Here is a 22,620-nt window from a genome sequence, read left to right as displayed (position 1 = left end):
CATGGCCATGCCATTTTTTTTAAAAAGGTGTTGTATTCAAGAACGAGACTTAAAAGATTTCTAAATTGTTCAGTTGGTGGTTTGTTAAAACATGTTATTAACCTAGAGTTTTCAAAGGCTTTGCATGCTATACCTATTGCTTCAGATTAATAATGTTTCAAACTATTATTAGTAAGTTATCTGGAGGTGGTTTATGGACTTCTGGTAAAAGGCATGTGTAGTTTGTTATATGGGTCAAGAAATGGGATTGGACGAAGTGGGATTGGACCAAATGGGATTGGACCAAGTGGGAATAATCCTTTTCAGATATGACCTTGTGATTCACAAGTTGTAAAAAATATAAGTTTCTTTTTGAGCTCAGTTTATATGAACTATTTACAGACAAATGAAATAAAGCATTAGCAATTTGTTTTTAGTAAAAACATCTGTTGTGTTTCAGTTTTATTTATCAACAAATTGTGTTCAATATTCTATTCCATGATAACTGAATTAAGGCCGCTACAGACTTGAGTGGATGTAGAATATTCGATGTAACACATCTTCGTTATTTAATCTATTCCATTCTATTCCAGTAATGTTTAATTTCTAACGAATGTCTGCTGACGTAAAATCGATAATATATTTCCACCAGACATATTAAGCATAATCAATTTTACGTCATCAAACATTCGTTAGAGCTTGAACATTACTGGAAATAGATTAAATAACAAAGACATTTTGCATCAGATATTCTATGTTGAGTACTCTGAGCCTGTTGCAGCCTTTGCTTGAGTATGAGAAATAGGGACTGGCAGATAAAGAAATGCGCTATTCCGGTTGAAATCCATACACCCCCTATGGAAGATATGACCTTTAAAAATTGGACACAGGGAGAGTTAATTTCAAATGGGATTACCTGAATGGGTGAAATCTTATTCATAGCGTCCAAAGTTCACTCAATAGATTGTTATGTCATAATTCAGGGGTGTGAGAGGCCACGAGACAAAAAAAATTACTATCAAAAAAACAACTGACAAACAGCATAAATAGGGGTATTGCCAAATGGCCTGAAAATAAAAAACACAACTTTCGGCAACAAAACAGGAACTCTCACTGCAGCATCATCTGAATAGTGCACCCATCAATTCACCACTTAAAACCATAATATACCAACTTTTAAAATGATTTCGGTCAATTTTTTTTTTCAAACCGGATGTTTTGTTATATTTGTAATGTTTACACATGTCCCAATTTAATTGGATTCAGCCAAATTCATTGTGTTTTTAGGATAACAGCAAGTAGTTTGAATTAGTCATAATTATGACTTTAAATCTCCCATAGAACGCCACAGTGTAGCAGCTGAGATAGTGAGTTTTCTTTCATTTTACCTCATTAGTTTGGCATAAAATGACCAGAACACTTTCCTGACAGTTGTTACTATACTAGTACCGGTACTAATAAATATTTGGTAAAGAATAACCAAATTAAAATTTGACTAAAATCGTATACTGATATTACATCTTGACTGAGTCTGAAACTTATTACATGTCACTCACTCACTGCACAGATGCCACATTTTACCTTTTCGCCCAAACTCCTAGTTTTTGAAGTCCAAATTCTACTTTTAATACGCCCCAAATTTATATTTATACACTCTTTCAGGCTTTGTCACAAGTTTCAGGCTTTTAGACTGAGCACCATCTCTGCATGATGTGTATGTCTTTTCAACTGGAATAGGCCAATGTCTTATCGCTGAACCAACAAAAATGTATCATTCCATTTAAAAACTACACTCCCCTTTTTGGAACTCCAACCAAATTCAATTACAGCTTTAGACATTCCAAATTGAACAATTTTCATCTAAAAATAGTGGAAAAGGAGAGTATGATTTTGAAATTCTAAACAGAAATTTAAAAACTATGACCCAAATTGGGTAAATGCCAATTGGATATCATAATTTTCAATAAAATGAGCAACCATTTCAACCTCAACTGATCATAAAGCTCAACTGGAAATGTGAGTTAGCAGTCACAGTGACACAGGGGATGTGAATTGCACATGGGAAAGCCCAATATAAATACAGAATTAATGAGAATTTGGAATGCTTTTTTCACTTTTTCAAAATTTGAATGCCTTAAAATAAATTTTAGCAAATGAGGTGTCATTTCAAAGCTTCCAATATATGACACCATATGGTCCATGGGGGCCAAGGGGAAGCATTTTTGAAAATTGAGTTAGGCCAACAAAAAAAAATTGTTGTGTTGCCCTCAACCGTCCGACCCTAAATCCTGAAAAATCAGGGTCGCAATTATTATTATTATTTTTTTGAATGATGATTTCTACAGATTTATTCAAAAACTCAATGTTTTTCACTTAAAATTAATATTTTATTGTAAGACTAGTCTTTAATTGTTGTCTAACAGGTATCCAGAAGTCAAAATTGACAGATGTCCTCTAATAATTGAACAAGCATTATTTAATATTTGAGGGGATTTTTAAAAACTGAAGGTTAAAAAAAAAAAAAAAAAAAAAAAAAAAAAATAATAATCCGCCGTCCTACCCAAATTGTCCATTTTTCCACTTGAGGGCAACACAACAATATTTTTTTTTTTTTTTTTTACTGTAATTAATATTATACAATAGGCTATCATTTACTGAAAACAACAAAGGTCTTTTTGATTCCCATTTTCTTATGTATTTTATTGTTTTTTACTCCATATTTGTACTTTTATCTCAAATTTGCCGCCTTTGGCCCCCATGGACCAGATTGTGTCACATATGCTTTCAAAAAGTGACTTCACCTGTGAAATTAAAGTCCCCTTTTGATCGGCTGCATCCCATTTATCCCGATAGTCAAGTTTCACATCAGACATCTGATCAGGGTTAGCGGTGACCTGCTGAGTCCAGGGGTCCAAATTGGCAAATAAAGGGGTCCAGTCATCTAATTCTACACAGACGTACAAAATTAAGGGGTCCAAATCACAGGGACCTGCCAAATCAAGGAGTCCTGGACCCCAAGACCCCTTAAAAGGCTATCCCTGCATCTGATGGTATAGATATACAATTGTGGCATGCCACTCCCCCAGGGTCTTAGCTAGAAATTGTGGGTTGCCCATCATTTGAATAAAATTGCCTGTCCTTGAATTTGACCTTTAAAACATATACCAGACTTCTATAGCCCATTGGGGGGTTCAGAGTTCAAATATGTGCTGATATGGCCTTGTTCTACAAATTGGGTCTACTAACAAGGTCAATTAGCTTCTCAAAACATACAATTTATAATATAGCATCTGTCATTAATTTTGCCCGTCCCAGGAGCAAACTGGCCGTCTAAAATGACGGCCAGACGGGTGGCTAGCTAAGACCCTGTCACTCCTGTGTGTGACAAGATAGGTATTTCATGGAATAAATCGCAGCCTGTGGGTGGTGGCTTGTATACAAACTAACTTTCCCTACCTAACACATGAAGGGCTTCAGGCAGGCCCATAACAGGGGGGATGCCACGCAAATTGTCGAAAGTCACCTTTTTTGACCCAAAAAGTCCCATTTGCGAGCGTAGCAAAAAATTATGGTTTTAGCCCTTTTTAGTCAAAAAAAGATCCAAATTTTGAAAATCTGCCCCCACCAACTCCACTTTTTCAAATCGCAAAATAAATGCTGGTTATGGGCCCTGATCAAGTAGTGACCAAGCTTTATAGTAAACTGCTCAAATAAAGAAAGTCCGCAGTCATGTAACCCGTCCTACACCAAAACCTGATCTTGTTATGACAATATGATTGATACGGTCGTGTGCAGAAACTTGTTAGTTGCAATTTGATACCAAATTTGCTGCCGAAAACTCTAAATTCACAGAAATTGATACCAGTATATGATATTCGGTGCATTTTCAAAAGTTGCAAATTAAAAACGGACCACACGGAATTGTAGAGGAGAATGGCAGAGCGCGACAATTAACATAGCCTGAAACAACCGCTAGGTCATATCGATCGCATCGTGCCCTAGTATTCATCAGTAAAGCACTGTAGCAATCCATGCATTTAAATTAACAATTGAATAAAGCGCGCACTTGGGGTAGTCGACATGGACCCATCGTGGGCAAGCAAGCTTGACCATATTGCCACGCTAAGCCATTTCGACCGCGTGCTTCATTTTGATTTGCAACTTTTAAAAATGCACCAAATGCGATAAACTGGCATTAATCTTTGTCAATTATGAGTGTTTGGTAGCCAATTTGGTATCAGATTGGAGATAACAAGATTCTGAACACAACCATATCAATCATATTGTCATAACAAGATCAGATTTTGGTGTAGGACGGGTTACATGACTGCGGACTTTCTTTATTTGAGCAGTTTATTTATTCTGTCAACAGAGGACAGTACAGTGGAAACTAGTATACAAGCTCTGATAATGCAAAAAACCTGATAAGACAAGCTTGATTTTCATGTCCCTGGTACTGAATCCCTATGTAATATGTGATGGATAAAAATCCTGATAAGACAAACTAAATTTTGTGGCCCCATAAATTTCGTATTAAAGAGTTTCCACTGTTACTTGTAAGCAGTGAATAGACTTGGAATCTATTCGGTAATATGTGACCTGATCTGATCCAATCATGCTGATCCAGTCAGCAATAATGAAAAAACAATGAAAAGCATAAGAAAATGGACATTCAACCACGTATCCAAGAGACCTGGGAATTCAACATCAGTAATAGTAGGTAGTGAGCAAGTTCGTATGGTAGTATCTCAGTTTTCAACATTTCCAACTGTGGCCTGAGTGGATCAGATCTGGTCACATATGTCAAGAGCCCAAAAATGAACCATTAATGTACCATTCTATATCAATCTATGATGTTATAAAGTCTTGACTTTTATGTACTGAACAAAACTTGGTGCTTCTGAAATCCGTGAAAAGATTCATCAGGTTCGTAAATTCCCAAAATAACACTTTTGGTGAATACAAGAGAAGATATCTTGCCCTTCCCAGAATCCTTTGCAACATGATGCATCACCTCATTAATCAAATGACACTTCCATTACTTTGTACAGGTTTCCTTTGTTTTCATTTTGAGAATGGACTGGCTAAACATGGGTCGATAGTCAAGAAATAAACATATTTTGCAAGATTTGGAAGTCCTCTGTTCATTGAGGTACATTTTGTCACTATCGACCCATGTTGCACTAGATAGCAAATCAGTACAGGAAATTGAAATAGAAATGCATTGTGGGAAGTGTAAGATATCTTCTCAAGGTGAATACTACACATGAAAGTTCCTGTGAGTACAATGTACAGGATCTCAAATCCCACAAAATTTAGATAAAAATGCGATGCTCTTGCTGAACATAGCTTATACCACTGTTGCTTATACCATTGCATTTGAATTTCAGTTCTCACGTTCCCCCATCTATGCTTTGGTCTGTTGACGTGTCCCCTCCAGATGGGGGCGGTACTGGTGCAGGGAGGGGGTGGCGGTGGCACCCCTTGTGGTATACCCGGCATTGGTAATCTGCTTTGGCTTGATGTAGGGGGTCCTGGTGGAGGGCGCATGGGAGGGGGTCCACGGAAATCTGGATGTGGGAGGCCTGGCATTCTTGGTGGCATTGGAGGCATGCCAAATGGGGGCATAGGAGGCAGGGGCATTCCGGGCGGTGGCACTGGAGGGGGGCCCATACCAGGTGGTAATGGAAAACCTGGGGGAGGAGGGAGAGGTGTTGGAGGCGCTGGAGGTGCTGGAGGGGGTTGCATTGGAGGTACATCTTTCTTCTCTTCTTCCGACGAGACGGGTGGTGGAGGAGGGGGTCCTCCCATGTTAGGAGGGGGACCGCCCATGTTAGGGGGCCCTCCCATGTTTGGAGGGGGTCCTCCCATGTTAGGGGGACCTCCCATGTGAGGAGGAGGAGGAGGCCCTCCCATACGAGGAGGAGGACCACCCATGTGAGGAGAGGAGGCCCTCCCATGTGAGGTGGGGGACCTCCCATGTGAGGAGGAGGTGGACGGGGACCTGGTCCCCTCTCTGGCATTCCACCTGGAGGGCCGGTGGTTCCTGGAGGTGGTGGTGGTGGCATCATTGGAGGTCTTGGTCCTCTCATGTTTGGTGGTGGTGGAGGCGCTGGTGGCTTGGCTTCCAACTTGAAGTGGAACTGCAAGAAAAACTAGGAATAAAAAACAAAAAAGAATGCATTATACACAAACAATAAACCTTTATACAGACTGTGTCAAAATGGGCTGTTCAAGTTGAAATCCATACACCTCCTGTGAGAGACATGACTTTAATCTTCCACACAGGGAGTGTAAATCTCAAATGGGGTTACCTGAATGCGTGACTACATTTGTGAGTGGACACTACGAATGAGCCGTAAACTCGGCAAATTGTATTCTGAGTTACAGTGTAAAATATGTGTGAAGGTCGTATTCACAGGTATCTCAATTCGGCGTGACAAGTACCGTATTGTTTGTAATAAACGCCCCGGGGGCGTTGCATTTTTCCAAAAGGGGGGCGTTTATTGGAAGTGAATTGTCAGTGAAAAAAGCTTAAAAATCATGTTCAATTTCCCGATGGTGCTCCTATTAAAAGGAGGGATTCACACTATACATGATGGCGGCGCCCACAGAAAATGATATTTTCGTGGGGAATACAACAAAATTACACACCCCCTGTAAGTGCATGGAATTAGTGAAATTCTACCATAATTAGGCAGTGAAATGGATGGGAATTGAGTCATAATAGGTTTTGTCCATTCAATTTAGCGATCGTGACTGACATGACTGATGCAAGTTTTAAGCTTACCTACACGATATGTCATGGAAATGTTCGCATTTTGTAAATTTTTCACAGAAAAATTGGAGGGGGGGCGTTTATTAGAGGGGGAGCGTTTATTACAAACAATACGGTATCTCATCAAACACTGTTTAAACCAATCAATAATCATATTGCTGAAGAGGATGATAAGCTTCTACCTATTTCTATAGAATCCTTTAAATAGTTCTTGTCTTTGTTTGCTTTGGCTAAATCCTGTTCAAGTGGTGGAAAGCAAAGCATTGTAATTTATCTAACCAACAATTAACAATGAGATTATGACTGTTTGATATTTATTACCAGAATTGTGGAAAAAGAGACACATGTAGAACCGAAAAAAAGTAAAATTTTGTTGAAGGAACAGATTTCAACAAACCATAAACCCACTTCTGGATATTGTTTGAAGTCAAATGATATACCATTTTAAAGCTTATGATATATATTTTCTAAACACGAAATAAAATAAAATTGACCGGGGGCCGATTTTACGAGCAGTTTGTGGTGGATGGCGGTCACATACTGCAAATCCTCTTACCTGCTTTGTTTCTCTGTTCCATGACGTCCAAAATTTGGTTTCGCTCTTATCAACTTCACGGCTGGGTACCTAGCAACAAAAGAATATTAAACACTAATCATAAGAACAAACAATATTCCAGTAAATGTAAAACAGCATTTGCTGGTCGGAGCATTTTTACAGGACAGACAAGTGCAGCCAACAATTGGGCATATTATCCTCATCTGTAACAAGCTTTTTTTTATCGTGGGTTATCTGCAACGCCTTTAGAGGTGGTGCAATAATTATGTGTACCCGGGTGGTGAATTATAGGGGCAAAGATTTTTGGCAGGCCAAAAGGGGGGCAAGCATTTTTGGTAGGTTGAAAAGGGGGGGTCAAGTGATTTTTGGCAGGTCGAAAGGGGGGAAGCAATTTTTGGCACAGATATTTTGGGTACCGTTTCTATACTACATAGGAAAAACGTTAGGAACACGTTCAAATATGCAAAATATTTCCTGATCGCTGCGCTCGCATTATATGATAAGACAATTTAAGGTTTTAAATTGGGTTCCCAAAATCTAGCATGTGTAAGGGGGGGGCAAAGATTTTTTGGCACGTCAAAAGGGGGGGGGGCAAGCAACTTTTGGCAGACCATTTTGAGAATTCACCACCCCGGGGGTACACATACTTATTGCACCACCCCTTACCAGATGAGCCACGGGGAGACCAGAATTGTTTGTGTTTTTTTACTTGAAAATTCTTGTCCAATGGTTTAAAAAGTATAGATTCCTACATCTTAATTACAAAGTTATATCTATTTTTGAAGAAAAAAAAAATGCAAAAAAAAAAAGAAACAACAAAATAATCAGAATAAGCACAATGAGCGAACACAGACTAAAATATTGTGATTTGAATATGAGAAACGTGTTGTACTTTCTTGTCTCAAAATACACAATGGGCTATTCCAGTTGAATTTCATATTACACCCCCTATGGAAGACATGACCGTAATCTCCAACACAGAGAGTGTGAATTTCAATTGGGTCGATTCATAATACGATGCGCCTCCAGCGGTTGCTGGAGAAGCCAAAAATATGCAGTGCATCATGGGAAAAAGCTACATCCAAAGCCCATGTGATATGAATACAACAGGAACATTGTGTCGATTGTGTGTTTAAATGGCAATATAATGATGTTACACGTAAAAGCACATTAACATAACATAGCAATTTACAATAGATCCATTTTCTATCTAATTAGGCCAAAAAAAAAATATTGTTGTGTTGCCCTCAACCGTCCTACCCTAAATCCTGAAAAATCAGGGTCACATTTTTTTTTACAGATTTGTTCAAAAACTCAATGTTTTTCACTTAAAATTAATATTTTATTGTAAGACTAGTCTTTAATTGTTGTCTAACAGGTATCCAGAAGTCAAAATTGACAAATGTCCCCTAATTGAACAAGCATTATTTAATATTTGAGGGGATTTTAAAAACTGAAGGTTTAAAAAAAAAAAAATAAAAAAAATAATAATCCGACCGTCCTACCCAAATTTCCCATTTTTCCACTTGAGGGCAACACAACAATATTTTTTTTTTGGCCTTACACAAAATCCTTCATGGAGCTGTTTTCAACATCAAATTATCACACTCGCGTGAAAATCCAATGGTGGCTAGAACGGCTATGTCGACCCTGGAGGTAACCGATGACAAGCTGAAGAGTTTCTCCTTTAGACTCGTCATTTAACCAGGTAATGACCTATTCCAGATGATATTCATACACCCCCTATGGAAGATATGACCTTCATCTTCCACACAGGGAGTGTGAATTTCAAATGGGTTAACTGCATGACAAACAGAAGAGTTTCTCCTTTAGACTCGTCATTTAACCAGGTAAATGCGCTATTCCAATTGAAATCCATACACCCTGTATGGAAGATATGACCTTAATCTGAAATGGGGTTACCTTGAAATTCACACTCCCTGTGAGGAGGTTTACGGGTGTATGGATTTCAACTGGAATAGCCCAAAATATCTCCTAATCTGCCATACCTTGAATGATATAGTCTCATACGGCTCAGCTGCAAACAAACAATACTGCCACTTTTTGTCCGGGGGTTCCCCTCTCTGTTCATATGCGGACATGAAGCGATGACGGGGGACCACTCCCTCAGCTATCTCTGGGTAATCAATCTACAAAAAAGAATTGGAAGATGTTACTCCAATTTGGGTCACACAACATCTTGCTAAGTTTGATGTCATCAGTAACTTTAGATGAAATTCACCTAAGGGACCGGTCACTATCATACACCTTCACTTCTATACACAAATTCTGCATTCCCCTATTATTTCATGAAATTTCTCCATTTAAAATTGAACTTGTAAAGACAATGAACTGAAGATACTTTCTTTTGGCGCAGTATGTGGCATACAGTTAACCCCCTGAGCACTACCTGCCGATCTAACATTGCCAATGATTGGTCAATTACATGATATCTTCATTTTAATCACCAATCAGAATAGAGCTTTGCAAATAATTCATCCCAATTTTTTTGCGTGGTGAAATTATTCTAACAATGTTGCTGATTGGTCCAATCTAACATTGCCAAATGAGCATTTTGGCCCAAATTTGACCTCACAGATGAACTTATCAAGTCTTTGCCATTCTAAATATGTATACTTTTATGTACTTTAGACTAACAATTTAGCAGTTATGAGGCCCGAAAGTTTCCATAATTCCAGGGTTCAGACCAACTCACCTGAAATAGCAGACTTTGCTGTCCATTGTCTGGTTCACGCTGCTTGGTGACTGTAAACAAAACGTATTCAATTGTGTTAGCCAATAAAAATGGTAATGGAAATGGGCTATTCCAGCTGAAATCCATACACCCCTTATGGAAGATATGATCTTAATCTCCTACACAGGGAGTGTAGAGCTTGAATGGAGTCATCTATTCAGGTAACCCCATTGGAAATTCAATTCACACTATTTTGATTGGTTATAAAGAGGGCTATATGTATTGAGCCAATCAGAGATATGGTAAGAATAATCACTACGGCTGATGGGGATTAAGATTAAAATTGCTAAGAGTTCTATAAGCTCCATTTTGATTGGTTACTGATATGATTATATCATGTAATTAACCAATCAAGGGACACTGCAAGAAAGACAGTAGTGCCCATGGGGTTAAGGCTATGTCTTCAACAGGAAGGTATGAATTTCAAGTGAAATAGCACAATTAACGCACTCATCTAATGGGGTTATCTGTATGGGTGATTCAATTTGAAGTATACACTCCCTGTGTGGAAGATTAAAGTCATGTCTTCCATAGGAGTCAGGCATGATGATCATCCATGAAAAAACCTGAAAAGTTTGAAAAAAAAAAGCCTGAAAAAGTGCATGAAATTAGGCTGAAAAGGCCATCAGAAAACGGGCTCTTAAACCTGAAAATTATCATGTCGGAGGTGGGATTTCAACTGGAATAGCACAGGGATGGCCAATTTCCAATGCAACCGGTAAAGTATCCCCTGACAAAATTCAAGACAACTCGCCATGTGAGACTGTGAGTGCAAGGAAATAGCTGCCTTTTGCCGTTAAAATATGAGAACTACCTGCCGATTGGCCAAAATGAATATTGTGTCCAATTTTGAACCAATCAAGGAGGGTATTAATAAGATCATCTGCAAAATAATGCAAGTTTGACCATAAATAGTTCAAAGCCTAGTCATAATTGGCAATTGAAATGAGCATTTCAAGTTATCAACCAATCAGAAATGCTGTTACATGACCAGTAGTGTCCAAAGGGTGTTAAGGTGTCAACTCTGGAGGTAGTGGGACTTGAGATGCTACCGGGACCAACTTTGATATGTAATAAACAAGCTCAAACTCAGTGCTGTAATGAGATTAACATTTATGTCATGTTTTTGGATTCCCACTGCAATGTAATTTCAAAATCTAACATTAGGCAGCCTTGCACAGGATTCGTTTTTTGCCGAAAATATCTCAAAACTTTTTAGGATGAAGGCTAGCATGCAACGCAATGCAATCATGCCAATACCAAGTCCTATGAAATCATGGTGACTGTGACCGAGACTAGGATTTTCCATGCCGCAATGCAGTATCAGAATCATCCAGGTAGATAGATCAGGTAAAATTTACTTGTTTCCCCACATCAAGTTGGTGTACCTTGCTTTTTTTCTTTCCTGTTGTTCTTAATCAAGGTATCCTCTTGTATCATTTATTGATCCTTGATGTGTTTTGTGTCCTCGTCCGTTGGATTCACCATTACCCACTTTTGGACTTACTGTTTTGAGCTGACTACAGTATCACGTCTCATCCAAGACGCATCTTCAGGCCTAATGGGCTGGCGCTGAAATGCTGACCAGTTACTCTCCCGTGACGTCACTCCAAGTCACAGGTCAACATTTCAACGCCAGCGTATTAGGCCTGAAGATGAACAGTTTAATTTCTAATTTTACTTTATCCTAGTCTCCAGGTCGTACATGTGCAATGTAAACACACTCATGCACCGCTCTTTTGGCATTGTATCGCTGGACCCTACGTTGGGTAATTATTGTAAAATGCAGCTTTGGGCAAAAACATTAAATTTCAAAAAATTTCAAAATCGACAAAGTGGAAGCAAGCAGAATTTGATTTATAAAGCAGAAAACTTTGGGCTTTAGTCTTACAACTCACCTTTATAACCTGGTCTACCAATTTTGACAAACTTTTTGATCTCTATTCTGGCCTTCTCTGGTGCAGGCTGAGCTGGGGCTTCCTTAGCTTCTTTGGCTGCTCTTCTTGCTCTGAAGGTCATAAGACAAAGGGTTAAACTAAGATTAATTTACTTGTGAAATAAAATCAACACATTGTTTTATAAGAGTGTTTATATCATCATTTTTGAATTTTCAAGTGTTTTCTTTCAAACAAATTTAAGACAGGTTGTCACTTGAGGAATTGCAAGTTTTTCTCAATTTTGAATCAAAGGTTTTTTCCTCAATAATTCATTTTTAACACAGTAAGAGAGAATCAAAGACAACTACTAACTAGTGTACACAGATGTAGCTGCCCTCATTAATGTGTAGAGGTAAACACAGTTTGCACTCATAGGAGCCAAGATGGTCCTTATGAGTGTACCACAGGGCAGCTATTAGTGTATATGTACTTACAGATTTGACTGATGCTTCTTTCCCTGTGTGTGAGCTAAATAGCTGCCTTCATTATTGTGTAGAGTTAAACACAGTTTGCACTCATAGGAGCCAAGATGGTTCTTATGAGTGTATCACAGGGCAGCTATTAGTGTATATGTACTTACAGATTTGACTGATGCTTCTTTCCCTGTGTGTGAGCTAAATAACTGCCTTCATTATTGTGTAGAGTTTAACACAGTTTGCACTCATAGGAGCCAAGATGGTTCTTATGAGTGTACCACAGGGCAGCTATTAGTGTATATGTACTTACAGATTTGACTGATGCTTCTTTCCCTGTGTGTGAGCTAAATAGCTGCCTTCATTATTGTGTAGAGTTAAACACAGTTTGCACTCATAGGAGCCAAGATGGTCCTTATGAGTGTACCACAGGGCAGCTATTAGTGTATATGTACTTACAGATTTGACTGATGCTTCTTTCCCTGTGTGTGAGCTAAATAACTGCCTTCATTATTGTGTAGAGTTAAACACAGTTTGCACTCATTGGAGCCAAGATGGTCCTTATGAGTGTACCACAGGGCAGCTATTAGTGTATATGTACTTACAGATTTGACTGATGCTTCTTTCCCTGTGTGTGAGCTAAATAACTGCCTTCATTATTGTGTAGAGTTAAACACAGTTTGCACGCATTGGAGCCAAGATGGTCCTTATGAGTGTACCACAGGGCAGCTATTAGTGTTTATGTACTTACAGATTTGACTGATGCTTCTTTCCCTGTGTGTGAGCTAAATAGCTGCCTTCATTATTGTGTAGAGTTAAACACAGTTTGCACTCATAGGAGCCAAGATGGTTCTTCATAAAATATGGATCCTGCAACAATCACAATAAATGTACATATATCATGAATTCTGAGACAGCAAATTTGTCTTTTGAAAAAGTACCACAAACATGTATAAACATTTTATGTTGGACTTTTTAAGCCTACCAGGGAAATTTGCAGTGAGTGTGACTGCTGAATTTAGAACCTAATACATAATCATTGAGCTAGAAAAATATTGACATTTTGACATCTTTTAAACGGCAAAAAATAACCTTATTTCTCAGTCTACTGAAGAACGTACGTCGACATCAATTCTTGTTGTTTTTAGCTAAATTTACATTGAAAAATACTGCATTTAGCAAAATCCCAAAATGTGCAATGGGACTCAAAATTCCCTTTTTTTTTGCATGATTTGCGCTCTCCCACATAATACATGTACCCTGAGGCTTAATATACTGATATTACTTTACCTTATTGAGGTCAATAGTCTCCAACGCAAGCTGCCGGAGCCTCTCCCTTCTGTCTCTATTTGATTCTGAGGAAGAGGCTACTCCTCCGCTGCCGGTTTTGCCACCGGCACGATTCTGGAAATCCATGGTTGCTGCTCCTGTTATAAACTATTGAAAAATCTGAAATGATTGAGAGAACATATGATTACAAACTTTTTTTTTCTAAGTCTAATAGCTTATTGGAATTTTACCAGCAGTTTGAAAATCAAGAGAGCAGAGGTAGCACTAGCTTCTAAAACTTTGGGGGGGTCCAGGGAGGGGTCCATGCAGGATCTTGACTATATTTAGAAGTTAAATTTTTGGGGCCAAACTCAAAGAAGCGAAATGGAGATGGGCAGGTCACCTTGCACGAAGGGAAGATAACAGATGGACTAAACAGCTTACAGAATGGCAACCAAGAACAGGGGACTGGTCAAGAGGAAGACAGAAGAGAAGGTGGCGTGATGACATTACAGCCTACATGGGACCTACAATACATGGACAAGAAATGCAAGAGACAGAGAACAGTGGAAGAATCATGAAGAGGGCTACGTCAAACAATGGTCGAACACAGCCTGGTAAGGTGAGGTGAGGTGAGGCCAACTGATAAAAATTTGAGGTTCTGGACCCACAAGTGCAGGTTAGTGCCCATAACTATTAACTACAGAACCCATTACTCTAGAATGAAACATCGTCAATACTAGTGATGCCAATAGGTGCATACTTGGGCTACTTGGCAGGGACCAGGGTTGTTTGATTTAAATCACGACAATTTAAATCAATGATTTAAATTGCGATGTGATCCCTTCTACAATTCCATGTGCGATTCTCAGTTTTACATCACAAAAATTATACGAGTGGATAATCATACGATTACTTCGTTCTTTTCTACCTTAATAACCTCCCAAATAGTTCTCCTTTCAAAAATATTTTTGTTTTGGTCAAAAATAATCACATTTTGGTTATTGATGCTGCCCTATTTTAAGTTTGCACGGAAGAGCCATCTCAGTTTGGGTGCATCGATTTGTCAGTAAATTACACATATACTCACTCTACATTGTTCATCAAACTAATCTAAAGGTCCTTATTTAGAAACATAATGCTGCCTTGTATGCAAAAACAGAAACAAAAAATGAAAAAAAAAAACCACATGGGAAAAGTTGTTACATTTTAACTTACGACACTAATCATACCTCATAAATCTGTTCAAGGTAACCTCTGACCTGACCAAGTTCAGGTTAGTAGTCTCAAATCCAGTACGTTAAAGGAGGATTTCGTGATCCTAGCATCCTCTTTTTTATGACATTTTTCAGTAGATATCCACGAAAAAAGCTTATTTCCAAAATTTCAGTTGATTCCGATTGTGCATTTGCGAGTTATGCATGATTATGTGTATTACACTGCTTCATAGACAATGTGTTGTAATTTCGTTCTGGTGCACCAGAACGAAATTCAAATTTGGCGATATTTTTGCTAAACGAATTAATCTGCAAGAAATATTTGGTACATAAACATTATGTAACCAGAGGTATCCAGTGGTGTAAAAATCTCAACTTTTTTTGGGAAAAGTGGGGGGATGAGGCTGTGGATCACGAAATGCCCCTTTAAAAATCAAGTGACGTAGAGGTCGCGCAAAACATGGAAATAATCAAAATTGAAACTCTCAAAATGTCTGACATCTCCTGCTGATCATTATCACTCAGCAGTTTTTCTTAGTTGTAGGGGTAGAGATGTAGTAAATAATGGAAATTTAAGGATTACCTCATCATGTTTCTAGTGATCACAAAAATTGCAAATTTCTTTTCATTTTAATGAAAAGAAATTCAAATCTTTTCTCAATCTGTTGCAAAATGTCTGTAAAGATGATCTAAGCATTAATACTGGTTTTGAGATGGTCTTTCATCAACAAATATACTTTGGCACTGGTGGGGAGCCTAAATTTGGAGAAAGCTGTTCATAAAATCATTGATTTTGTTGACATAATGGATAATGAAAAGACACCCAATAATGAATAATGAAATAGCGACCTTGTCCTTTTTTTCAAACATCCAATCGGAAACTAATAATAGAGTTCCATTATTGGCCTTATGGTCGGTTAAACGTGAAACACCCGTACAACTGAGTACAGTATGGGTTCCCTGTACTACTATATTAAGAATTCCAAATGAACGCAGCTTGAGCTTAGCCTTTCATTTTCAACAGCTGCACTGATACAACCGCGATCGTATATCGCGTATTTCAAACTACAACGCGAAAGCACGACCTTGGATACAATGCTAACCAATCACGAGTGCGTTGGCATGGTTGGATTCACTACCGTGTTACTCACGCACAGTCGCACACGCTGGCGTACATCGCGCAGAGTGTACGCAAAAAATCATCACGCTTAAATTGAGAGGCGCACCACCAAATCACTCCACGATTTATGTACCAGTGAAATTCGGTTAAAATAGTCCACCGCTTATTTGAGCTTGTTGCGGCTTTATTTTCAAAACGTATAGTCACAATTTGCCCATTTTCAGCTCATTTGCTTCTGACAAGTGTCTACATGACAAAATATGAGAAAAAGTCCCAATGTTTTATTTCAGAGATGGATTTTTGGCGCGAATTTGGACAATGTCCGGTTTCAAAACTGAGTGATTTTTTAAGGTTAAATTTGCACACTTTTTCTTTATGGCAAAATAGCAAAAAAGTAGATGGTCACCAATATATTCTGTTAAAAGAATAATATTCTATACATGATTAGCTTTAATTTGATACCAAACTTGATAGCTGAGTTACGTTTTTGAACTGCTGAGCGCGATCCAAAAGTGCGTCTTTCCCTGTGTATTTCAATGGCGCATTGTGGTGCGCTCTCTTATAAAAGGCTTTCAATGTGTGTTGGGGGTGTACCACTGTAAACTGAAAAGGTCCTAAGAAGGACAAATCAACCTAAGAGTTAATACCCTACTACAATGGGGAATTATCTCTACACTCCTTTGTGCCTCAGTTCAACTTAGGCAAAGTTAGGTCACTAAAGAATTGAATTTAGGGCACTTTTTAGGACACCCACTTCACTTCATCTTCACTTCAAGTGGATTTCCTGGGCGTGAAGTGGTTCCATTATTGGGGAATTTTGCTAGATGAATCTTTTTGATGAAAGTCAGGCTTTGACAAGATGTAACTTTGCTACGGAAAGTGCTATGAAAAAAAGGTTTTCAGTTTTGGCTTTGTTTACTCAAGGGCTTTAATTTGATATATAAAATGATGCAGTTTGATGGCAAATTTGAATTCACCTAGGATACCTGGCTCATTCTTGTATTATGGGGTCCAATGGTGTCCGGTTATGACCGACACATAATTTGCCCTGAATTTTGAAAACTGTAACAGGTATTTGGCCTATTTGTAATTTTTTATACAAAACAAGTGGGTTATTACTAAAAACTTTCAAAAAAGAAATTGTTAACAGCTATTTTTAATTTTTATTACATGTAAGGTCTCGAAAATCATGGACACCACTTGTGACAAAAAAGATCATCTACATCTGGTTGCCTGTTTGTCTGGTTGCATTGCTTATTTTTTTTGGTCTTATTGAGTGAATAGGATGTATACTAAAATTGTATTATGAAAGAAATGTTAGCGACAAAACATCTGTTAACAAAGACAGCGCTTACATAAAGTACATATTTTGGTGTCCGCGTTATGCTCGACGTTATGACCGACATGTAAAAATGCAAAATGTGCTATATTTTTTGAAAATGGGGTAATTTGTAAACAACAAATACTTCAAATGATATATTATGACATGTTTAAATATGACTGACAAATGGAAATTGCAAAATAAGTTGAATTAAAGTTAAAGCTGGATATTGTACGACAAACTGGACACCGAGTTATGACCGACACATGAAAATGAATAATATATGTCATAATTTTTAAAAATTGGGTATCTGATAAACAATGAATACTTAAAACAACAGTGTGATATGTTTAGATAAATTTGCAGGTCAAATACACTTTTCAAAGTATGACATAATTACAGATAGCTTGTTATTGTCAGTCATAACTGGACACCAAATATTTTGGTGTCCAGTTATCTGTATTTCCACTGGGCACCTTAAATTCTCTCATGTGCACAAAATTGATGTTATAGAAAGTCATCCACTTATCTATTATGCCACACTTGTGCTGGCCCCACATAAAATGGCAACTTTTAATCTAAACTGACAGAAATTGTACAAAACAGGCCCAATAATTAACTTTTGGGTCAATTTTTGACCATGTATTTTGACCAAAATGCAAATATGCTGTTTTGAAGGTTACAGCAACTTCTTATAATGTTATTTTATTTTTACATTATAAAAGCTCCTAAACCACATTTAACTTGCAACTTTTTAGCCATTTTGGCATTTATATTTTTTGTTTAGCAGGGGTTAAAACATGTTTGGTGTCCGGTTATGCGCGACATTTTAGAGTGATTTCTCCACAGTTATGTGCTTCGTACAGATTTCTGGGCAATCGTCGCTGAAAATATTTTGCAGATTTTGAAAGAGTATATAATTCCACTCAATTTAAGCTAACTTTTGACATTAATATTCAATTTTGAAAATTTGACTGTATGTCACACCATTGGACCCCATAATACAAGAATGAGCCACCTATTTAATGGTGGTGCGCTCTCTTGAAAAGCTGTGTTCATTCAATTGATTGGAATTCTTACTATATAGTTGGCATGTCTGCCCTGGCTACTTGACAGGATCAATGAGAAAAATATGGGCTTTCTACTTTGTGTGAGGATATCAAAGAAAAAAAGGCCATAATGTTTTATAAGTGCAGAGTGGAGGGAAGCTTAAAAATTCAAAAACTGGTGTCTTTAAAAATACCGACTTTAGCCTTACCATGGGCTTACTTACCTTATTTATTCTTATATAACCTGCAAAGTGAAATAACTGTGCACTGTACTGAAATAACAAAAGAAACGGCTCAATTTCACATGGTTAAAACTAAACGTGTACACATCGTTCAGTCGCCATTTTGAAATCCTTGTAAACCAACAGTCCTTTGTGAGATTTTAATATTAATTACATGACGTCAGAACTAAAGCCAAGCTTGGACAGGTTCAGGCCAGGTTACAATGATTGACACTGCACTTGTCATATAAAATATTACAGCAGAATAAATCAATAAATGCATAAATAAAAAACAAATAAAGAACGAAATGAATAAAAAACAAGAAGAACATATAAATAGGCCTATAATAAATAAATAGCAGAGGCTCCGGAAGATTTGAAATATGGGGGCGGGGGCACAGAAGCTTTTGAAATGCATACTTTTTTTACATGAATTGTACCAATTACCGGTACATTTTGAATTATGAATTTTATCCTAAAATTATGCATTTTAACCCATTATGAATTTTACCTTAAATTATTGGGGGCCTAGGGTAATTGGGCCCTCTCACCAAAATTATTGGGGTGGGGTGGGGGTAGGGCCCCTGTTCAGGAGCCACTAAATTATAAAAAATAAAAAAAAAAGTAGGTCCAACTAGCAACTTTTATTATAGGCCTAGGCCAGAGGCTCCGGAAGATGTTCAATATTGGGGGGGGGCAATGGTGCCTGGCCAAAATTATTGGGGGCAATGGTAATTTTCCATAGGCATCCAAATTATTGGGGGGGGGGGGGGCGAGCCCTAGACTTAAAGCCACTGTAGACTTAAACCAAATGAATAACAGCATACAGGCCTAAAATAAAAAAATATAGGCCTAGGGCCTATTATTATAACAAAATTAATGTTACTATAGGCCTAGGCCCAGAAAGACAAAGAAAGAAAGGCAGCAGGAATGAAAAAATGAATCAAGAAAAAGCGAATGAAAACATAAAAAAGTCATAGGTGTGATTCAGGTGTGAGTCATCCTGAAAGTAGTAGAAAATCCTGAAATTATTGGCTATCATACCCTAAAACCATGACAACGGGCTGAATGCAATTGCATACATTTTGGCCACAAAAAATCCTGAAATCAGAAACTTCCTGAATAATCACACCCCTGGAAAGAGCAAGGCCAAGAAAGCAAACGAACATGAACGAGCTAGTGAATGAATGAATGGTTGGATGATAAACAAAACGAAATGAAAACAAATGAACAAAACGAAATCGAGAAAGAAAAAAAAGCAAGCAAGAATGGAATGAATGAACAAATGAAAGGATGAACAAACGAGCAAAATTAATGATTAAGAAAGAAAAAGCAAGAATGAATGAATGTATGAACAAATGAAGGGATGAACAAACAAAATGAATGAATGATTGAGAAAGAAAAAGAAGCAAGAATGAATGAATGAACAAATGAAAGAATGAACAAACAAAATGAATGATTATGAAATAAAAAGAAGCAATGAATGAATGAATGAACAAATGAAAGAATGAACAAACAAAATGAATGATTAAGAAAGAAAAAGAAGCAAGAATGAATGAATGAACAAATGAAAGAATGAACAAACAAAATGAATGATTAAGAAAGAAAAAGAAGCAATGAATGAATGAATGAACAAATGAAAGAATGAACAAACAAAATGAATGATTAAGAAAGAAAAAGAAGCAAGAATGAATGAATGAACAAATGAAAGAATGAACAAACAAAATGAATGATTAAGAAATAAAAAGGAAGCTATAGAATGAATGAATGAACAAATGAAAGAATGAACAAACGAACAAAATGACTGATTAAGAAATAAAAAGCAAGCAAGAATGAATGAATGAACAAATGAAAGAATGAGCAATGTGTGATCTACTATCTGTTGAAGACAGCACATGATGCTATTTGCTATGGGATATTATCTACTGAAGACAGCACATGTCATTTGAGATATATTATCTACTGAAGACAACACAAAATACTATGTGTGATAAGATATTATCTGCTGAAGACAGCACATGTTATGTGTGATAGAATAATATTATCTACTGAAGACAGCACAAAATGCTATGTGTGATATAGGATATTATCTACCGAAGACAGCACATGATGCTATATGTGCTAGGATATTATCTACTGAAGACAGCACATGATGTTATGTGTGATAGGATATTGTCTACTGAAGATGGCACATGCTATTTTGATAGGATATTATCTACTGAAGACAGCACATAATAATGTGTGATATGATATTATCTACTGAAGACAGCACATAATGTGTGATATGATATTATCTACTGAAGACAGCACATGATGCTATCTGTGATCTATCTGCTGAAAATGTATGATCTCATTGAAAATTCATGAGTTCATTGAATATTCATGAGCTCGTTGGAAACTCAGCAGGTCATTGAATATTCATGAGTAATTGAAAATTCATGAGGTAATTGAATAGTCAAGAGCAACGCTCTGCAGGGTCTATTGTTCTATTGTTTCCTATTAGAACGCTGACATATTGGAAAATGTTGCCAATCAATATTCATGAGAGTGTACATTCGACGTCCAGTTTGCGAAATTGGGTGAGTTGTGTTTGGTAGGTGTGAAATACAGCTGACTGGGCGTTTTAATTACGTAACGAATAAAGGCATTGACATCGTCGAATGGCTGCCCAGTGCTGTTATGCGTTTAGTTATTATATAGGCCTAATAATTATTATTAAATGTATTCATCATTCCTTTCTTTTTCCTTCTCTATACTTATTCTTTCCTAGACCTACACTGTCTTTATCACTCCCTCGCTCTCATTGTCCCCTCACCCTCCCTCTCTCATTCCCATCATTTTTCTTATATTTCTATTTATCTACTTGTCTTTATTATATCTTTTTATTTCTGCCTTCCTCCAGCCCTCTCCCATTCTCCATATCCCTCCTCCTTCTTCCTCCCTCCTCCCCTCCCAAGACTTCTTACAGAGGTGAATCTGCCCTCCCCAACCCCTCCCTCTTTAGGCACGCCACTATTTCTATACCAATCTCCTTCTTAAAATAAAATTAAATGGAAATTTCTTAAAAACAACCTTTATAGGCCTATACTTATATTTACATGTATACGTATAGCGATTACCATTATAGTGTAATATAGATATATGGACTGCACATGGCAGCCTTCATACATTCTAATGTGTAATCGATCACCAAGAGCATTCAATTTATTTAAATGAAACGCCTATCGTCAGGTGGGTGGTAAAGATGATTGCATCGACAGCTAAAGCCTCCTTATAGTCTTCAGACCCACACAAGCACACATTTGGGATACATGATTACAATGGTACCACTTTACACATGACTGCCCTTACACATGACTGTAGTGTGGTCACTTATTGATACCCGCCTGTTGTGTAGAGCGTTAATATGATGCCGGATCAGTGACCAATTTAATGGCGGAACCCTTTCTTGAAACAATGGTACCACTTTTATGAATAGCCTGTCGCAACTTCTAATCGGCATCAAAAGAACAAAAGATTATATAATCTATTGCGACTCTATTTCTATTAAAAGCTCTTTGGTCAAGAGCGTCATTGAAAATTCATGAGTGTCATTGAATATTCATGCCCAGGTATTGATGAATACTCATGAGGTCATTGAATATTCATGGTGTAGGTGTTGAATATTCATGAACCAGGTGTTGAATATTCATGAGGTACTTGGATAATAATGAGGTCAGTGAAAATTCACGAGGACATTGAATACTCATAAGGTCATTGTCTACTCATGAGCCAGGTGTTGAATATTCATATGGTCATTTATTTTTTATGAGCGAGGTGTTGAATATTCATGAGTGACATTGAAAATTCACGATAAAATTCATGAGCGTCATTGAATATTCATGAGGTCATTGAAAATTTATGAATGTCATTGAATATTCATGGCCAGGTCAGGCCAGGGGCACTCAAATATGACAGTCTATGCATGACCAAATTTTTTCCAAACACCCCCTAAACGGGTTTTAC

General features: G+C 37.5%; 1 protein-coding gene across 1 annotated transcript; it reads right to left on the bottom strand.

Annotated features, from left to right (window-relative positions):
- Positions 1-411: 411 nt before the first annotated feature.
- Positions 412-18,742, bottom strand: LOC140138921 (uncharacterized). The gene is given in 9 exon segments (XM_072160704.1): positions 412-5,924; positions 5,927-6,134; positions 7,314-7,382; positions 9,323-9,463; positions 10,030-10,079; positions 11,967-12,076; positions 13,170-13,288; positions 13,709-13,867; positions 18,619-18,742. Coding segments are annotated over 8 exon segments (1,704 nt in total). The 5' UTR covers positions 13,835-13,867; positions 18,619-18,742; the 3' UTR covers positions 412-5,043.
- Between the last annotated feature and the right edge of the window lie 3,878 nt (positions 18,743-22,620).

This window comes from Amphiura filiformis, chromosome 18 (assembly GCF_039555335.1).
Source record: "Amphiura filiformis chromosome 18, Afil_fr2py, whole genome shotgun sequence".
Taxonomy (NCBI): domain Eukaryota; kingdom Metazoa; phylum Echinodermata; class Ophiuroidea; order Amphilepidida; family Amphiuridae; genus Amphiura; species Amphiura filiformis.
This window is presented reverse-complemented; position numbering and strand designations above follow the sequence as displayed.